General features: G+C 37.0%; 1 protein-coding gene across 1 annotated transcript in view; it reads right to left on the bottom strand.

The window, feature by feature from the left end:
• Positions 1-19,132, bottom strand: part of LOC115217481 (BRO1 domain-containing protein BROX) — a 40,029-nt gene that overhangs the window by 19,091 nt on the left and 1,806 nt on the right. The window contains exons 2-3 of the mRNA XM_029787191.2: positions 3,683-3,883; positions 680-775 (exon numbers count right to left, since the gene is read on the bottom strand). Of these exons, the coding sequence (XP_029643051.2) occupies positions 680-775; positions 3,683-3,883 (297 nt within the window). The remainder of the gene's footprint in view (positions 1-679; positions 776-3,682; positions 3,884-19,132) is intronic.

Below are 19,132 nucleotides of genomic sequence, written 5' to 3'. Positions count from 1 at the left end.
CAAGAACATTTACAGATATTCTGAATGCTAGCAAACAGCCATATACAAAAAGGCAACATAGGATGAAGACACACACATGTACATACATACTCACACACACACACAGGGTGGAGTGATTGTGCATGTATTCACTTTATGAATATTTGAGTCTTGAGTTCACAAACAAGAGGGAAAAAGTAGTCAGTGCAAAAGTAGAGAGGAAATATTTATTATAGTACTGACATTACTTTCTGTCACTATCCACAGTATCATGTATGCTGCTATTCATTAGCATAGTTGAAACTGAGTGTAACAGAGAGTAGTCTCAGGTCTACAAAATGTGTGTGTATGTATGTATACACACACATATATATGCATGTACAGGGGAGTGCTAAAAAATTCCTCACTTTGGATAAAAGAAAATACAGGAGGATCACTTAATTATGATTTTATTCAACATATCCCCCTCTCAGATTCACACACTTATCTGTCCAGTGCTGACCTCTGTCAGATTCCCAGATATGTTTCTAGCTCTTTAGCCATTATCAATGGGAAATAATGAAGAGAAGTAACTATGGGCATGCATGCACACACACACTCACACACATCATCCCTTTGTGTGTGTATGTCTATGGATTAAATAATTCAAGCATTCAAGAAAGAGAGAGGAATTAATAAGAACACCAAAAGTTTGACTTACTTATCACGGGCTGCCAACTTTGCAGCATGTTTGGTAAACCAGAGAGCAACATTGACAACCATTGAAGCATGTTCGAAAATTGCATCTTTCTGTACTCTGAAAAAATTCAAACAATGTAAACTATGAAATTAAATTATTTTGAGCATATGTATGTGTTCGAATGTCAGCTTCTGTATGTGTGTACTTGCGTGTGTAGAGGTGGGTGTACAAGAATTAATGTACATGGGATTGGTGGCACAGTGGCACGTAAAAAGCACCATCCGATTGTGGCCATTGCCAGCCTCGCCTGGCCTCTGTGCCGGTGGCACGTAAAAAGCACCATCCGACCGTGGCTGTTTGCCAGCCTCGTCTGGCATCTGTGCCGGTGGCACGTAAAAAGCACCCACTACACTCATGGAGTGGTTGGCGTTAGGAAGGGCATCCAGCCATAGAAACATTGCCAGATCAGACTGGGCCTGGTGCAGCCTTCTGGCTTCCCAGACCCCAGTTGCACCGTCCAACCCATGCCAGCATGGAAAGCGGACGCTAAACAATGATGATAACACAGGAAGGCATTCTTTTAATACATTCTTTGACTGAAACAGAAACATAACTGAGGTTTCAGCAGTTGCTAAATATTCACTTGGAATTGTTAGTGCTTGGGTGAAGGTGGAGTGGGGAAACATGAGCAAGAAAGTTAATATCAGATATATTTGTGGGGACTTAGTTAATATAGGGGTTGAATGGTGAGATAGGAGGGGATAGGAGAAAGAGATTTTAAGTTAGTCAGGAGGGCAGAGGCACCAACCATGTCCTTTGCAGGCCCTCCTAAACTGATAACATTGATGCAGCTGATACCCAGTCAAACAACTAGATTAATGTACACAGAAAAAAAAAACATGGTAAATGACAGAGAAAACAGAAAACTGGTCCAAATACTTGCAACACATTGAACTCTGCTAAAAATACCCAAAGAAAAGGCGGTTGTATTAAATGTAAAACAGGTTCATGGTGTGTTATTGTGGGACCAACTATAGAACGGTTATCAAGCTGAGAAGAACATTTGCATTGAGATACAAGGATGTGTAACAATGATGAAGTTCATCAACATTTAAAAAGAATATTTTAGAACTTTGGCTTTATCTTCAGTTCTTAGCAGGTTGAAGGCCAAGTTTTTCACAGAAATCCATCTTGTTTTTCTGAATGTAGTAGGCAGAAGTGTTATAGAGCTGGTGAGATCACAGGAGCAGGAATTTCATTGATAGAGGTGAAAGAGACAGAGAAAGGACATAGTTAAATAATGGAGCAAGATGTGTGACTAGTTTTATCTACATGATTTTGATATATGTATATATATCAACACAAAAAAAAATCTGATATGTAAAAGCCTATAAGGAAATACTTGATTCTGTCTCTTTTTTCCTTCTGCTACCTAGCTGCCCTGCTCACTTTATCTAAGTATATGTGTTTGTGTACGTGTGTGTGTGTGGGGGGGGAGCAATAGGACAATAGCTGTCTGGGTCAGAGAAAGTGCTCTTCTTGAGAATGTGTACATGTTGAATTTTCCCAATGGTCAGGATATGTCCCTGTAAAGAGAAAGAACTATCTCTGGGATGCAATATTAGATGGTAAGGGAAGAAATATTTTAAATTCAGTAGCCTAGGAAGCAGACTGCCTTAACTGAATTACCATTACCCATTGAGGCATAAGATGTATTTTAACCCTTTCGATACCAAACCGCCCGAAAAAATGTTTGGTTAATGTCACCAAACCGCCCAAAGCCGCTCGAATTTACCTATTCATATTTAAATGAGAATATCAGAGCAAATCTCTTTAGTACATTCGTGAAAACACGTATTATACTTCGTAAACAGTTCAACTACAGTTTTGTACAAAAATCGAAGTGTAATTTTAATTCCGTGAATTTTGGGAGATTTTTTTCCAAAATTTGTTCCTATTGTGTTTTCAAAATTTGTAATTCTGACAAAAAATGGATACGAATTTCATTATATCAAGCAGCGAGTCAGAATTCGAACGATTTTCTACTGAAGACCTTCATAAATCTAACTCTATGACTGAAAAAAAAAAAGCACGTGGTATTTGATAATGAATCTGATGTTTCATTTTCCGAAAGTGAAAACAGTGAATCCGAGAGCTCCGACAGCGATAAAGAAAATGAATTGGCACCAGAATGGAGTGAAAATTTAAAAACTGTTTCTTTCGGTGATTTTTCTGAAGAAACTGGACCAAGCCACAGACTTTCCCAGAAGAGTAAAGCCTTAGACTATTTCTTTTTACTTTTTCGAATGAGCCTATTTGAAATCATTACGGCGGAAACGAACCGTTACGCTAAATGTAAACAAAACGATTCCCATAACCTTAAATGAAATTAAGACTATTTTGCCATAAATATTATTATGGGTATCAGAAAGTTACCCAGAATAACAAATTCTATCGTAAAATTTTGTTGTATACCCAATTGAATATTAGCTAATAACCCATTTTCTATAGCGATGTTTGAACAAAATTTTAATAATTTTATATTTTGTTGAATTTACCTGTATTTACCTGCAATTAGAGTCACTTTGTGACAAAAATTATAGTATAGAATTGGTTGAGAACATTTCATTAAATTCTCTTCCAAAATTCACGTTAATATATTGATAAATAAAAAAGTTATAGTTGTTTAATGAAACCAGACTAAATTTATGATTACGTTAGAAATTAATTGAAACACATAAGGGGTGTATTTTGGTCAGAAATATAGTTAGGAAAGGGTTAAAGCACATCAGATATGTTACACAAATATGACAGAAGCTGAGAGCTTCAGCTATACTGAAATTAAAATTCTATTAAAATACTCTGCTCTTTTAACCAGTAGCAACACTTACAATAATAAGAAAGATCACTTTATTATTGTTACAAGAGTGAGGGATGAGAGTATGATAAAAACAATAATGCAAAGGAAAAATATATACAAAACAAGAAAAAATTGAAACAGAGAATCAATAAAAAATAACTTACACAGGTATTTTCCCTTTGAGTGTGTTTGTCCATTTAAAGTAGATAGCTTTTTGTAGCTTATTTTCAGATTGGCCTTCATAGTTCTGATAAAGACCTTGCAAGAAGGCAAAATATTCAGTGTATGCTTTGATAATTATTGTCTTATCATGGCCAGGGTCAGTGAGAAGATCCAGTAAATTATTCCTGGTCATTCGTAAATCACTGAAATATAACATGATAGAATTAGCTGAAAGAAATGCCAAGTGAGTAAAATTTGAAAAGTAATGGTTACTACAGGACATACTTGATTGGCATCAACACCCCCAACCCCATTCATATTAAACATATAACAGGGTCTTTGATATTACAACTTCATTCTTGTAGAACTAACTGTATTTTAGTTTGTTTTCCTTCCAATCACAAATTTCCCTCTTGCTTCTGATTTAGATAAAAGGTCAGTAATAATAAAAGAAGAGGTTAATTGACACCATCAACTCCAGAATTTGACTAGTACTTTATTTTATCGACCCAGAAAAATATAAGGCAAAGTTGATCACAGTGGGATTTGAACCCAGAATGCAAAAAGCTCGAATAGATGCCACAAAGCATTTTTTCTGATGCTCAAATAATTGTTAGCTCACTGTCTTCCTTTACAAACACCAGTAAAAAATTCAAAGGTGACAAATTACAAAAACTAAACTGTTGCTCCAACAATGTATAAAACTTTAAAACTCTGTAATAAACATTTTGCTGAGCTTTTATCTTTTCAGAAGCATTTTTCTGGAAGTCCTTCCTTGTACATCTATTCCTTTATGAACAAGAATTCAAATTGAATGTTAAGTGAATCAACTCTTTGTTCTTATAGTTAGAATACACTGCTTTTGTTTCAAATAATGAAGAATTTTTTGAAATAACTTTACTGTTGTTATTATCTTGGTGTTTGGAACATAAATTAACAATTAAATTTTGATGGAAGGTTTTGACTTAGATCATTTTAAATCAAGAAATTTGCATCATAGAACTAAGGAGAGTTGGTATTAAAAAGATTGTCACTTCTCCTGACAGTGATAAATGTTGTAATATAGGAGGAGATTCTAGGCAACCCAACTTAGCCCTTAGATACTGTTAGCAATGTATGCTCCATTGCAAACATTTAGCCAGGGCTTCAACCATAAAGAAATTGTTCACCATATGATACTCTTTTAATAAAAGGGATCATCAACACTGCTCTTCATCCTCTGATGAAGGCAATTCAAGTTCAATTCTAGTTCAAAGATATTTCACTTACTCTGCAGATACTTTTGGAAAAACTATGAATGGGACGACTTGCATTTCCACTCCCCTAAAGTCAATGACATAGACCATCTTTCAGCTGATGTATTTGACAACAGAATGCCAAACAACTGATTTTATTTAAACCAATACAGTATTGATAGAATATATGTCTTTTTTAAATTTATAATCAAATATAACCCTGGAAAAACTATGCACTCTTTCTCTACTCAACAAAACCATTTATTGTTGTCATTGTTATTATTATTATTATCATTCAGGTGGTAAGCTGGTAGAATCGTTAGCACACCAAACAAAATAGCATTTCATCAGTCTCCACATTCTGAGTTCAAATTCTACTGAGGTTAACTTTGCCTTTCATCCTTTCAGGGTCAATAAATTAAGTACCAGCTGAGTACTGGGGTCGAGGTAATTTACTATCCTCCTCCCCACAAATTCCAGGCCCAGTGCCTTTAGTAGAAAAGATTATTATTATTATGGTAAGTAAAAAAAGACCATTTTAGAATCAACTGTAATTACCCTCACATGATAAGTTGTGATTTATTTTTATTTACTTAGCTGTCATTAGGTCATTAGTCTAAAAACTTGGTAGCTAAGCACATTTCACTAATTAGTACCATGGAAACAGCCTCATTATCACTCTCTGCTATAGACTACACTTTAATAGAAGGACGCATATATGATAAAACTATCTCAGACCATAAACACTGCCTGGTAAACAGCAAGAACTTGTTTTGGTAATTAACACCTCTACATCATTAAGAGGTGTAGCTTCACAGTTGTAGTAAAGGTAACTGATCTAGATAGTTGGGAACAGAAAAGTTTTAGCTGAGAAGCAGTTTGGATTTGTACGAGGATAAAGCTCTATTGATGCCGTCTTAAGGAGACAACTATAAGCAAGCTCTAAGCTAAAAACAAGCCACTTGACCTCACATTTAGTGATCTGGAGATATTCTTTGTCCAAAGCACAATGCACTGTAGTCTGATGGTCATTAAAAACACAGAGTGTAAGGTATGTACAGGGGAATATCTGCAAGGTGAATATTTTCAATAACTTTAGCAAACAATTTGGCATATACATAGGTGTCCATCTGGGCTGGGTTCTCAGTTTCTTCTTTCTTATTGTAATTCTCCAAACCATATTAAAAGAAACCTTAATGGAAGTGTCATCCATAGCAGAGAGTGGTAATCAGGCTGTCTCCATGGTACTAATTAGTGGAATGTGCTTAGCTATCAAGTTTCAAGACTAATGAACTAATGAGAGATAAGCAAATAAAAAAAAATCACAACTCATTATATGAGGGCGATTACAGTTGATTCCAAAATGATTTGGCAAAGCAAAAAGTGTTTGAACAATTAGCTGGTAGGTGGGATCAAAAACTACAGCATGGCAAATATGTGACCTGTAGCAAACAAGCTGATGTAGACCAGAAGCACACCCATCAGTGGCTATGGAGCTCAGCACTAAAAGCAGAGAGCGAAGGCTTTATTTTTACCTACTCAAGATCAGAGCTTATTGACCTGGAACTACTAAGCCAATGTGATAAAAAATGGAGTAAACCCAAAGTGCTGATACTGCAATGGTGAGATTGAAACAGTGGACCACCTAATCTCTGGGTGTAAGGTTTTAGCACCAGTAGAGTATAAATTAAGACATGACAGAGTTGTCCAATATCTACACTCGTTAATGTCAGCATTATGAAATCAAAACTGCTGACAAATGGTAGAAGCACCACCCTGGGACTGTAACTGAGGGAGAAAGGGTAACAATTCTTTGGGACTTTCCAGCACATACAGACCAGACCTTCTCCTTTTTTTCTATCACAAGACTTTGTAAATGAATCATCTGGTGTCTTTATTTTAATGGCCTACCAATGTATACAGTGAGTTTCTTTGCCCTAGGTGTTGGGAAGACATTTGGCAAGAAATGGAAGCAAAATTGAAAGAAGAGGATAATAATAATGGTTTCAAATTAAAAGAAGTTCAAGGTTGGTGGTCTGACCACCTAGTTCCAATAGCTGAATCTGTCAAAGTACTAGAGAAAGAGTTCCATATGTGGAGGCAAAACCTAGAATCAAAGAGTCTGAAAGTAAACTCAGCAAAGACAAAAGTCTTACCCAGGATGAAAAAATATAAAGTCCTACTGTCGTTTGGGAAGTGGCCATGTTTGACATGTAGAAAATAAAAAGGCAAAATTCCTTTGTGTGTGTAAACTAAATTATGACTGCACATATGATGCAGTAGGATTACAAGCAGGATGACAAAAAACAAGGATTTTATATGTGATGAAGTTGTTAGCAGTAAGAACAAAGTTACAGAAGCTTCATTGTATTACCAGGGTCATGTAGTGACAGTGGAGATTGGAAGTGTGTAAGGATGAGGTAGAAAAATGCTCAAGAAGCAATTACATTTGTGACAACAAAACAAGATTCTCTCTCTGAATGAAAAGCAGACTATTATGCTTGCACACAAAATGTAATGTGATATGGTAGTGAAACACAAACATAGGTACATGTGTGATAAGAAACTTGTTCACAACCTCATGGTTTTGGATTCAGTCTTGCTGTGTGATACCTTAGGCAAGTGTTTTCTACTATTGCCTTGGGTTAACTAAAGCTTTGTGAGTAGATTTGGTAGGCAGAAACTGAAAGAAGCCTGTCATGTGTGTGTGTGTAACCACTACTTGACAACTGGTACATTTACATCACTATATCTTAGCAGTTCGGCATAAGAGACCAATAGAATAAGTACCAGGCTTAAAGAATTAAGTACTAGGGTCAGTTCATTTGACTAAAAAATTCTCCAAGGTGGTTCCCCAGCATGGCCACAGTCTAATGACTGAAACAAGTAAAAGACTGAATGAGAGGAGGGGGTGAAGGCTAGATAGAAATGTGGGTTAATATGCTTTGTTGGATATGTAATACACTGTGCATGAATGGATAAGTATGGCTGTATGGTTAAGAAGTTCACTTCCAACAACATAGCTTTGGGTTCAGCTCGACAGCATGGCAGCTTGGGCAATTGTCTTCTGCTATAGCCCAGGCTGACCAAAACCTTGTGAGTTGATTTGATAGATGGAAACTGAATGAAACCTTGCATGTCTATGCATGTATGCTTGTGCCTCCTATTGATGTATAATAGTTGTAAATGAGCATCACCATCATAGAAATAGTATTGCTTGTTTCCAAATCTTCTGTGAAAGCACATCTGGCCATGGGAGAAATACTACCTTGCTTGGAAACAGTGAGGGTTGGCAACAGAAATGGCATTCAGCTGCAGAAAATTGGCCTCAACAAATACCAACAGACCAATGCATGCATGGAAAGTGGATAGTAAAACAATGATGATAATAAATGACAGAGTTCAGGTGAACTGAGGATTAAAATTGGTATCAGAGGTATTGGTGTGCACAAGAGTGTGTGTGTGCAAGAGAAGACTGCACTGATATAGAGGGAGGCCAAAGAAGACATGGGACAAAGTAGTGAAGGATGATCTCAAGGCGTTGAACCTCATGGAAAGGATGACAAAGAACTGAGATGACTGGCAATTTGCAGTGCTCAAGAAGACTCATTCAACTTCATGAAAGTGAGGTCCTAAAAGTCTATATCTATACACACACTAAATCTTGCTCCCAATCTGTCCCAGTCAAATTTTTTCCACCTTTCATCTCAACACCCATCCCTCTAGTTTTCTAATTAGAACACTCACTATTCAGCTGTCGTAATCATACGAGACCAAAGGTAAAGGGTAAAGACCCCATGCAGTCATGAAAGACCATGAGATTCTACCTAGAAAGTTACCCTCCAAAGCACAAGTCTGGGTAAGGTTGCTTATAGAAGACCAGCAATTGCCCATGCATACCAGCCTCCCATCTTCATGCTACTCATGTTAACCAAAGGAAAGGCAAAGGCTGATATATCTTGGCACCAGTGACGTCACAACTCATTTCTACAGCTGAGTGAACTGGAGCAACATGAAATAAAGCGTCTTTCTCAAGAACATAACACACAGCCCAATCTAGGAATCGAACTCACTACCTAATGACTGTGAACCAAACGCTCTAATGACTGAGCCATGTGCTTTCACATGCTATGATCATGAGAGCAGAATATGCATATACTTTGTCCTTTTTACTCCCACACCCGCTGAAACCACTTCATTTTAAAATCCATGCCTCATTCTCAGTATCACCCCTTCCTATTAATTTTTACTAATCACCCTTTCCTCTATCTCCAACTTTCTCTGTCTCTCCTGTGAACTACATCTATCTTAGGCCTGCCATACCTTATCTTTAGCACTCCACTCTTATCTGCTATCATTCTCATCATCTTTTCAGATGTTGTCAACTTCTGTCCCCCCCAATCACTAAAGCTTCCTTTCCCCCTACATACCTCTGACATTCATCTCATAGAGAAGACCAAAGCCAAACTGAAGAAGATGCCATTCTGTAAACTATCTCTGAGACGAGAATGGGTTCTCTACCAAGAACAGACTGAAATAATAGACTGAATAGATGCAAGATGAGAAAAAGTTGAATTTATTTTTAATAACGCTGGATGTAAGTTACATGCAAAGAAAGTGTCAGAATATGGAAACATTAGCTGTTAGTTAATCTTTCAAATTTTCAAGTGAGTGGTGTCTGAGATTCTACAAAAAAACCTTCTCTATATCAGAAAGCCCAAAAAAAGAAACTCTCAGAAGTTTTCCTCTGATTGTGCATTTTCATAGTTTTGTGATAAAAACTAAAAGATAGTATGATTTTGAAGCAAGTTAGATAGGAAACATAAAACTCATTTTTTGACATGACATACTAGATATAATAATAAGTAAAATTGTCTATTTTAGAACAACAGGATATTAAAAAAAAACAGTTTACTGGATTTTAAAATGATTACTTATGAACAATAATCTTTCTCTTAACCTGTGCTACAACTTTTCCTCAAAAGCTTTTAAGCAAAAGTTAGTAATAGCAGGAACCATGCTGGTTTTAGTATTTGCTTTATGTTTTGTGTTTTAAAATTTACTGAGTTTTACACTTGTTTGTAAAAATTTATCAATAAGTATCAGTTTACTCAGAGGCCACATTATATAACAGGATAAGGTATATTTTTGATTCTTAGGTACAAAAATGTAGTGTTACATTATATTCAAAATCACATTGCACTGAAGTAAATACCATATGTATTATATAATTTGTGTGTGTGTCCATTCATTCATATATTCATTTGTTTGTATGTATACTTTCCCATGCTAGCCTGACTTAGATGAACATGTAACTGAGGCATTGTTTTAGAGATGGATGCTCTTCCTTGCAACAACTTACAATAGTGCTGCTACACTAGCCATTGGGCATAGCACCTTCTTGTACAACCTAATTATGTATATGGTCAGCTTGGCCATGTCTTATTCTGACAGATATTTTAAGCATCTCAGCAGATTCCTGATAGGCCAGGGGGCTTTCCCTACCTTCATATCCTAAATAGTTTTATCATACTGCTGTTGGCTAGGATAGCTGATACCTCTGTTGGGTCCTTGTTAGGGAGACTCTTTTTCCCATGCATTCTCCACATACAGTATCCTTTCATAGTAGTGCTTCAATGACTCGTTCTTTTCATAATCACTAAATATATGTAGACCATTGTACATCAATACACATTTCTTACCCACAACATCTTGTTTCTTTCTGATACACGGCCTTGCAATCCAGAACACCTCATACCACTGAGACTCACACTGTAGAACTGCTAACTCTAACTTCTCAAACTTGCTGTAACTTTGCACCAGCTTTAGATTTGGTTTGTTGCTATCACTAAGTGTTTCCAAAGGAACATTTCTTATATGTTATACATCTCTATCACCTCATCCTTTTCTTCAAATGTTTCAACGATACTTCTCTAAATTTCTGACCATCCAATTCGATTTTTAAGCTTCTATAACTTCTCCAGATTGGATTATGCCTTTCAGCTCTAACTCTGAAGTCATTGGTAACTAGCCTATGTTGGGTTTTACATTCTTCACCCGAGAATAACTTTGTATTTACAAGCATTTATCTATCCCATTTTCCGGTCAGAATGTAGTTAATTTGATAAGTGACCAGGTGACTAGCTAGTTTTTTAAAATTACTGTTGGACATCATGAGGTCATTTACATTGCATAATTCCAAGAACTTTGTTCCCCATTCATCTTTAGGACCAAAGCTATAGCCTCCATGTACATCAGAGAAACCATCAAGTTTTTGCCCAACATGTCCATTAAAGGCCTCAGCCATGAAGAAAGTTCTGTAAAAGGGCTTTTATAAAATCAGTCCTTTTATTCATCTACCAGTCCCAAATGAGAAGCATATGCATAGAGATAAATGTTGCTGTCACATTTTCCAAGTCTAGTCAATGCTTAAATTATCCTGTCTCATACTCTAATTACCTTGATCACCTTACATACACACACACACACACACTTTCAGTGCTGATGATAGCCAAGTGTTAGAAATGCATTCACCATTTATGGGAGGGTGCTATGAAATGACTGTTGGTTTTTTTTATAACACCTTTTGCCTGAAGCAAAATTTTTTCTTGATGGCAAACAGCAGTGGATACCTTTTTTTTTTTACAGATCAAATATGTCCCAAATGTATTTCATCTAATCTAAATGTTTGTTTACTCAAAACACTGCTTTCACATGCCTACTACAATAGTTTGTTCTAGCCTAGATCAGCATTACATGTAATCAGTTTAGGTTTGATACTGATTTTCTACAAGGAAGCAAAGATTTACAGAATCATTTCTAAGTTTTCTTTCTTGCAGTACATAGTGCTGATGATAGCGAAGGAACAAGAAATGCATTCACCATTCTGCAAGAGATTGTTGTGAAATAACTGTTGGTCTTTTTAACACCTATTCTCAAAACAAAGAATTTTTCTCAACAGCAAACAGCAGAAAATAAAACCTTTATACAGGTTAAATATGTCACAAATATATTTGAACCTCTCTCCCTCTCCATATATATATATATATATCATCATCATCATCCTCGTTAAGATCCTAGGATCAAGGTGTAGGAAGTTAGTAAACTTCGAGTAGCCTGTAGAAGGTATAAAAGACAAATTTCAGGAACAAGTGTGGTTTGTTGACACAGAAAGTTGTACATTTTACCCAAATCGATGTTTGATAAGCTGAAAAAAATTATTTTATAATTTTCGGTTAGCAGCAGGGTTGCTGTGTATATAGTATATAATACAGTAACAACAAATACAGAGATTAGTACATCTGATAATTTTTTCGTATTTCTACAGTCAATTACAATGTATTCGATTTATTTTGTCTGAAGTACATTTTGCAATTGCATCCATTGACTTTCAACTAGTGGATAAGGGTTCATAAACTAATCACCAGTTGAAGTAACTAGGTGCAAATTCCCATAGCTAGATGTCTATGCAGCAGAAACATGCGTCAGACAAATTTAAATCAAGTATACTGTAACTGACTGTAAATAATAATAAAAAAGTTATCAGATGTATTAATCTCCATATTCATTGTTACTATATTGGATATACATTCAGTTAAATATACATAACTCAGAGAAGTGAACCCAGGATTTACTCATCACATAAAATACAGTAGAATTGCTTATCTCAAATAATTCTGGGTGTTCATTACAACTTGATGCGGTTAGCCTTAACACTGGATTATAACTAAGTACTTGAATGGTACCCACCTGGATACTGTATTCCTGTCTATTGACTATTATATCATCATCATCATCATCGTTTAACGTCCGCTTTCCATGCTAGCATGGGTTGGACGGTTCAACTGGGGTCTGGCAAGCCCGAAGGCTGCACCAGGCCAGTCAGATCTGGCAGTGTTTCTACAGCTGGATGCCCTTCCTAACGCCAACCACTCCGAGAGTGTAGTGGGTGATTTTATGTGCCACCGACACAGGTGCCAGACGAGGCTGGCAGACGGCCACGCTCGGATGGTGTTTTTTATGTGCCACCGACACAGGTGCCAGACGAGGCTGGCAGACGGCCACGCTATATATATACACACACACACATATACATGCACATGTGCAAGTGACCAGATTGAACCATTTACTTAAGGTGTAGCTGATATATATTAAACATTGTGGCATAAAAGTAAAATGAGCCATGCCTTTTGCTCAGTATCATACTGGTCATTACAGAGTGAGAAGCATGCAACTGTATGTGCTGTAGCATTTGCTTCTTGTGAATAACCTAATTTTTAAAGACAAATAGAAATAATGAATATATGAGTACGTGTATGTGTGTGTTATAACTCGTTAACCCTTTAATGTTTAAACCAGTAATATCCGACTCAAATATTCCAGCTGCTTTATGTCTAACCTGGTCAGATTTAACGTATCATACTCACGCTACAATATCATTTTAAAAATAAACAAACACACCATCGAAACCTCAAAGGCACAAGATAAGGCATGACTAATTAAAAACAACATGAATAAATAAGCATTACTTTTGATAGAGTAATCTGAATGCTAAAGGTTTAAAAAATACAAATGTGTTTATCTGCCATGTTGCATGTATATTTAGTGCTTATGTTTGCACACATGTTTATGAAGTTACAACCCACACAACCATATTGAATTCCTACAGATGTATATATGTTTTGGAGAGAGAGAGAGAGTGTGTGTGTGTGTGTGTGTGTGTATCATAGTGCTTGAGTCTTCTGTTCACAATTTATTAATGCATACAGCCAGCCCCAAATAATAATGCATGACAGTATGTATCTATGAAAGTCTAGGTGTAGACATATTTATGCTGTAATGATCCAACTAATAGATGGCCTTTTAATCAATAAAACACCTTCCCCTCCAATGGATTCCAAGTCTTTAGAGCTGCAACCATAAATGTGGGCACAAGTGAATGTTTGCTGTGTGCAAGAGGCATGATGGAAAGGCTCCTCAAGCAAACTCCTCGTGGGCAAAAGACAGAGATACAAATTCTTCTGGGGAAGTAACAGTGATGGCAGGGTTGGAGCAAGCATGCTGTTAACTGAGAAATTGATAGAAAAAGTAACTGAGGTGGTCAGGGTAAGTGATAGGATAATCAAGATAATATTAGTCATGGGTAACTCAACAGTTATCTCAGCATACATCTCACATGCAGGACTAACAGAAGGACAAAAGAATTGCTTGTTCAAGACCCTTTTCAAGGCTACCTCAATGACAACTGATGACAACATCATTATTATGGCTGCTGACTTCAATGGTCATGTTAACTAATGCAGCAATAGCTTCTATGATGTATATGGAAGCAAAGGATATAAGGAGAGAAACAAGAAGGGTATATGGTTCCTAGAGTTCTGTGATACAACAAATCTAACAATTTGCATACTTTAGGAAACCAGCCAACCACTTCATTACCTACAAATTTGCCATACACACAAGTCAGACAAATTACGTTCTCACCAGGAAAAAGCACAGAACATCTAGTGTAAATGACAAAACTATTTCCAGCACTGCACAACACAGACTAGTGGTTAGTGACTTCAGAGTTAGATCTAAGAAGACAAAGAGACAGCGGATGAAAGGAAGAAGGAAGATAGGGAAACTAAAGGATCCTACAATTGGAAAGAGATTAGAGAATACTAAATGATGCATATAACTGCAGGGAGGTAGACTTAGATACCCGCAATGTAAATGAAAACTTGGAATTTTTATGAAGTAAATTGCTCAGGGTCACTAAACAGACATGTGGCTGGAGCAAAGTCCTGACCAAGCCGAAAGTTACATGGTGATGGAACGATACAGTTGATAAGGCATTAAAGGCTAAGAAATAGGCATGAGAAAGCTGGAATGTAGGTAGTAATAGAGAGCATTACGAAGTGGTTAAAAGAGCAGCTAAGTGATAGATATATTAAGCTGAGGGTAAAGCAGAAAGGAAGAGATTTATGCAGGTCTTGCAGCATGGGGATCAAAGGTGTGAAGTGTTCAGGATCAAGAGACAGTATGTGAGAAAGGACTGTGATGCCATTGATGTATATGCATATGTAAGTATGTATGCATATGTGTGTGTGTGTATGTTGTAATTATCATCATCATTCAATAAACTATGCTTGTGAAGACTTGTTGAGGCAAGTGAAATTGCTGTCATGGCCAATGACAGTACTGCCTGATTGGCATCCATGCCAGTGGTACATTAGAAGCACCATTTGAGTGTGATCATTGCCAGGGCCACTGACTAGCACCCATGCCAGTGGCACGTAAAAATGCACCATTCAAGTGTGGTCATTGCCAGTGCTGCTGGACTGGCTCCTATGCAGGTGGCATGTAAAAAAACACTATTTGAGCATGGCTGATGCCAGTACTGCCTGACTGGACCTCGTGCCAGTGACACATAAAAGCACCCACTACACTCTCAGAGTGGTTGGCGTTAGGAAGGGCATTCAACTGAAGAAACTTTGCCAGATCAGACTGGAGAAACCTTCTGGCTCGCCAGCCCTCAGTCAAACCATCCAACTCATGCCAGCATGGAAAGCGGACGTCAAAAGATGATGATGATTTGCTGGTTTAGGTTGGACAGTTTGACAAGGGTGCAATGAATCAATGATTACATCATACTTTAATGTCTGCTTTGGCATGGTTTCTACAGCTGGATGCCCTTCCTAATGCCAACCACTTTACAGTGCATACTGGGTGCTTTTTTCATACCACCAGCACTATTGAGCTCACAAGTCAACAAACCTAGGATGATGTGAGAGAAGGGGTTGGAGTAGAGCAGGTTCTTGTAGAGGAGCTATATAGCTACTATCATTTAGGAGAGAGTGAGAATGAATTAGATCTCCAGAGAAATAGACAGTGGTGATGAGGTGTCTAGGTGGCACCTCAGGTAGCAGGAGCAGTAGTGGGTGGGAGAAATAGGGGTTTTGCAATAGTGTATGAGGGGAAAAGATAGGGGAAGTGGGAGAGGAAGGTAAGCATCATCTTTAAGTATTGAGGGGAAGGGGTGAACGAGTTGGGGAAACTACAGGGATACTAGCAATGTGGTAGTAACAAAAATGTTGTTAGGAACAGAAAAGAGAAACATGAGATGTTTGGGTAGGCTGCAGGAGTGGAATAGAGAGATAAAACAGGCATAATGCATGGGATTTGGTGATTTGGGTAGAAGGTGATTTGGGCATGGAGAACAATATTAACAGATGAAGAATGAATAACAACTGAGTTCTGGGTAGCAAGAGAGAAAAGTGGTATCAGGCTGGTTGTGATGGTGGTAGGGAGCTGCAGTGGATGACATATGAAGGGAGAGCAACATGAGGTGGAGATTGATCGATTAGGGTGCATATATATATATATATATATATATATATATATATATATATATATATATATAACTAATGTAGGAAAAAAAATTTTATCAATGGCCAGCATATCAAAAAATACCTTTAAAGGTTAAATTTATAAATAATTTACAAAAATAAGGGGAAAAGAAAAATTCTAATGCCAAATATGCCGAAAAAAAGACAAATTTTGTCTTTTTTTCAGCATATTTGGCATTAGAATTTTTCTTTTGCCCTTATTTTTGTGTATATATATATATATATATATATTATAATACACATATACACACATGCCCTTATGCATGCATATATATATATATATATACAGAATATATCCAATACAGTGCTTTTAGAAGTCAGTTTCATCATGATTGGCAGGTTTTCATAAGAACCTTGTATTGCCAGATATCCTAGTCCCTTGTCATTTCCTTTGTGAGGCTGATGATCCTGAGGTCAGCCTTCACCATTCCATACCCTATCTTTCTTGGTCATCCTTGTTTACAGGCTCCAGTCACATATAGTGATCAGCACTTTTTTATACAGCACTTTTTTATATCATCTATATGTATCATGTGTCCATACCCGTATAATCTTCTTTCTTGCACACTACATCTGATCCTTCTTGTTTGGTCTTTCTCTCAATACATATATACTATGGCATTCAGGTACACTTACATTGCCCATCCAACAGAGCATCCTAGCTTCATTTCTTTCCAGTCTTCTAATGTCCTCTGAAGTCAAGGTCCATGTCTCACTACCATGCAGCATTGAAGTTCTGACACAAGCACCATATAATCTGCTTTTCACTCTGACGAAAAAGAACATTGTTGCTAGCAGGAGTAGTAGCCTCCTGAACCTTTTCCAGCCCATTCTTACTCTGGTTATTATGCTCTTAGAGCATCCATCTCCCTTGCTAATTATATCTCCCAAGTAACAAAAGTTATCAAGTACTTCTAGTGTGTTAGTATGAACTCTTCCAGTGCATCTACCACATATGAAGCCTACATTTTTTGGATAGTCTGCCACTAATTCCACTACATCTCTTGTGTTGTCATAGCTTACACTGAGTACAGTGTATAGAGTTTATACCCACTCCTTTTCTGCATATTGAACAAAGCCATTTCCTTGAAGCTGTCAGGGTCCTGTCTTCTCTCATACTTACAAAAAATTGTGTTTTTTCTAGGTTTTCTTTAAGGCCTTTCAATTCCAGATTTAACTGAAGGTATATATATCTTCTCTAATTCTCCTATAGATTCAGCTATGAAAAATAGGTCACCAGCATGTAGGAGCCCATGGACATCTAAGCATAAACTCTTCAGAGATGGACTATGAAGAATAAGATTATGATAAATAGAACAGGGCTGAGAATTGTGCCTTGATGAACACCAGCCCTCAGTGAAGTTGTTGACTCTCACTTTACTTACTGCATGGTTTGCACAGCTCTCACAAGTCATTCAACAATGCTTAATTTCTTTATTGACTACCCGATTATTGTACATGGTACCCTTCTGAAAGTCTTCTCCAAGCCAATAAAGGCCACAAATAAGGGTTTATTCTTAGCAAAGTATTTCTCCCGTAGTTGCCTCACTAGGAAGATTGCATCTCTGGTACCTCTTCCAAGCACAAAACCAAACTGCATCTCATCTAAATCTACCCTATCATGAATCTGTTGTGCAACGACTCTCTCTGTGACCTTCAATATCCGATCCAGCAATTTAATTCTTCTGTAACTATTTCTCTCTAAGGTATCTCTTTGCTTTGCCACAGTTTACCATGATATTACTACACTAGTCATTGTGTATGACACCCTCATGTATGATTCGATTTACTATCCAGATGGTAATCCTGCATCCTGCTTCACCAAATATTTTGAGCATCTCCACAATTATCCCAGATGGACTGCAACTTTCTCACTCTTCATTTCCTTGATTGTCTTATCTAACTACACTGCTATCAACTTGAATTGCTGGTCCCTCAGTATGGTCAGCACAAGGTATCACTTCTTCATATCATGCATTCTACACATTCAACAACCTCTCATACTCAAGTAGTTATATTTAATTTGTTTATCTGCATAATTGCCTCTATATTTCATCATCATTGTTGTTTAACATCTATTTTTCTATGTTGGCATGGGTTGGATGGTTTTGACAGGAGCTGTCCTGACTCCAATTGTTTCTTGTGACAAGGTTTTTACAGCTGGTTGCCCTTCCTAATGCCAATAAATATATATATATATCATTGAATTTGGTAGGCGGAAGTTTCCATCATGTACATGTGCTTGTAAGTGCTCATGCCCCCTAAAAGATAGAAGGCAATATAAATATATAGTTATTGTCTAAGTATCTATAAGTCAGGGAAAATAGGCATTCATATATTTGTCAATAGAGTGGGTTATCAATTAGGAATGCTTTTCAGGAAGGGCAGGTATTAGATAACAACCTTGTAACCTAGTATCTAATGTGAAACTAATTGATTAGATTGGCTATAATGGATCTGTAACACTGTATACTTTGATATATATATATATATATATATATATATACAGGGATCCTAACAGCATATTGGTTTGTAGCCCAGAGAGTGAATGAGGGATCCATGACAATTTGCAAGGGTCATGATTAAGTAAAAAAAAAAAAAAAGTACACCACTTTTATTTTGAGAAAACGCCCTTCCTGGGACCTGAAACTAGTTTTGCTTCACCTAGTCAAATTCTTATGTGCTCATGGATTCGGCAGTGCTGTATTAAAGAAGTTGACACCTTCCCTATATCGAAATGTGAAGAAATTGCCTGATCTCCCAAGGGATTCATGTTCCTTCTGGCTCCTCTTGCTGCTCACCTATCTTCAAACAGTTGCACATAAAC

This window comes from Octopus sinensis, linkage group LG11 (assembly GCF_006345805.1).
Source record: "Octopus sinensis linkage group LG11, ASM634580v1, whole genome shotgun sequence".
In the NCBI taxonomy this organism is placed as follows: domain Eukaryota; kingdom Metazoa; phylum Mollusca; class Cephalopoda; order Octopoda; family Octopodidae; genus Octopus; species Octopus sinensis.
Note: the sequence above shows the minus strand (reverse complement) of the source record. Positions and strands in the feature narration are given on the sequence as shown.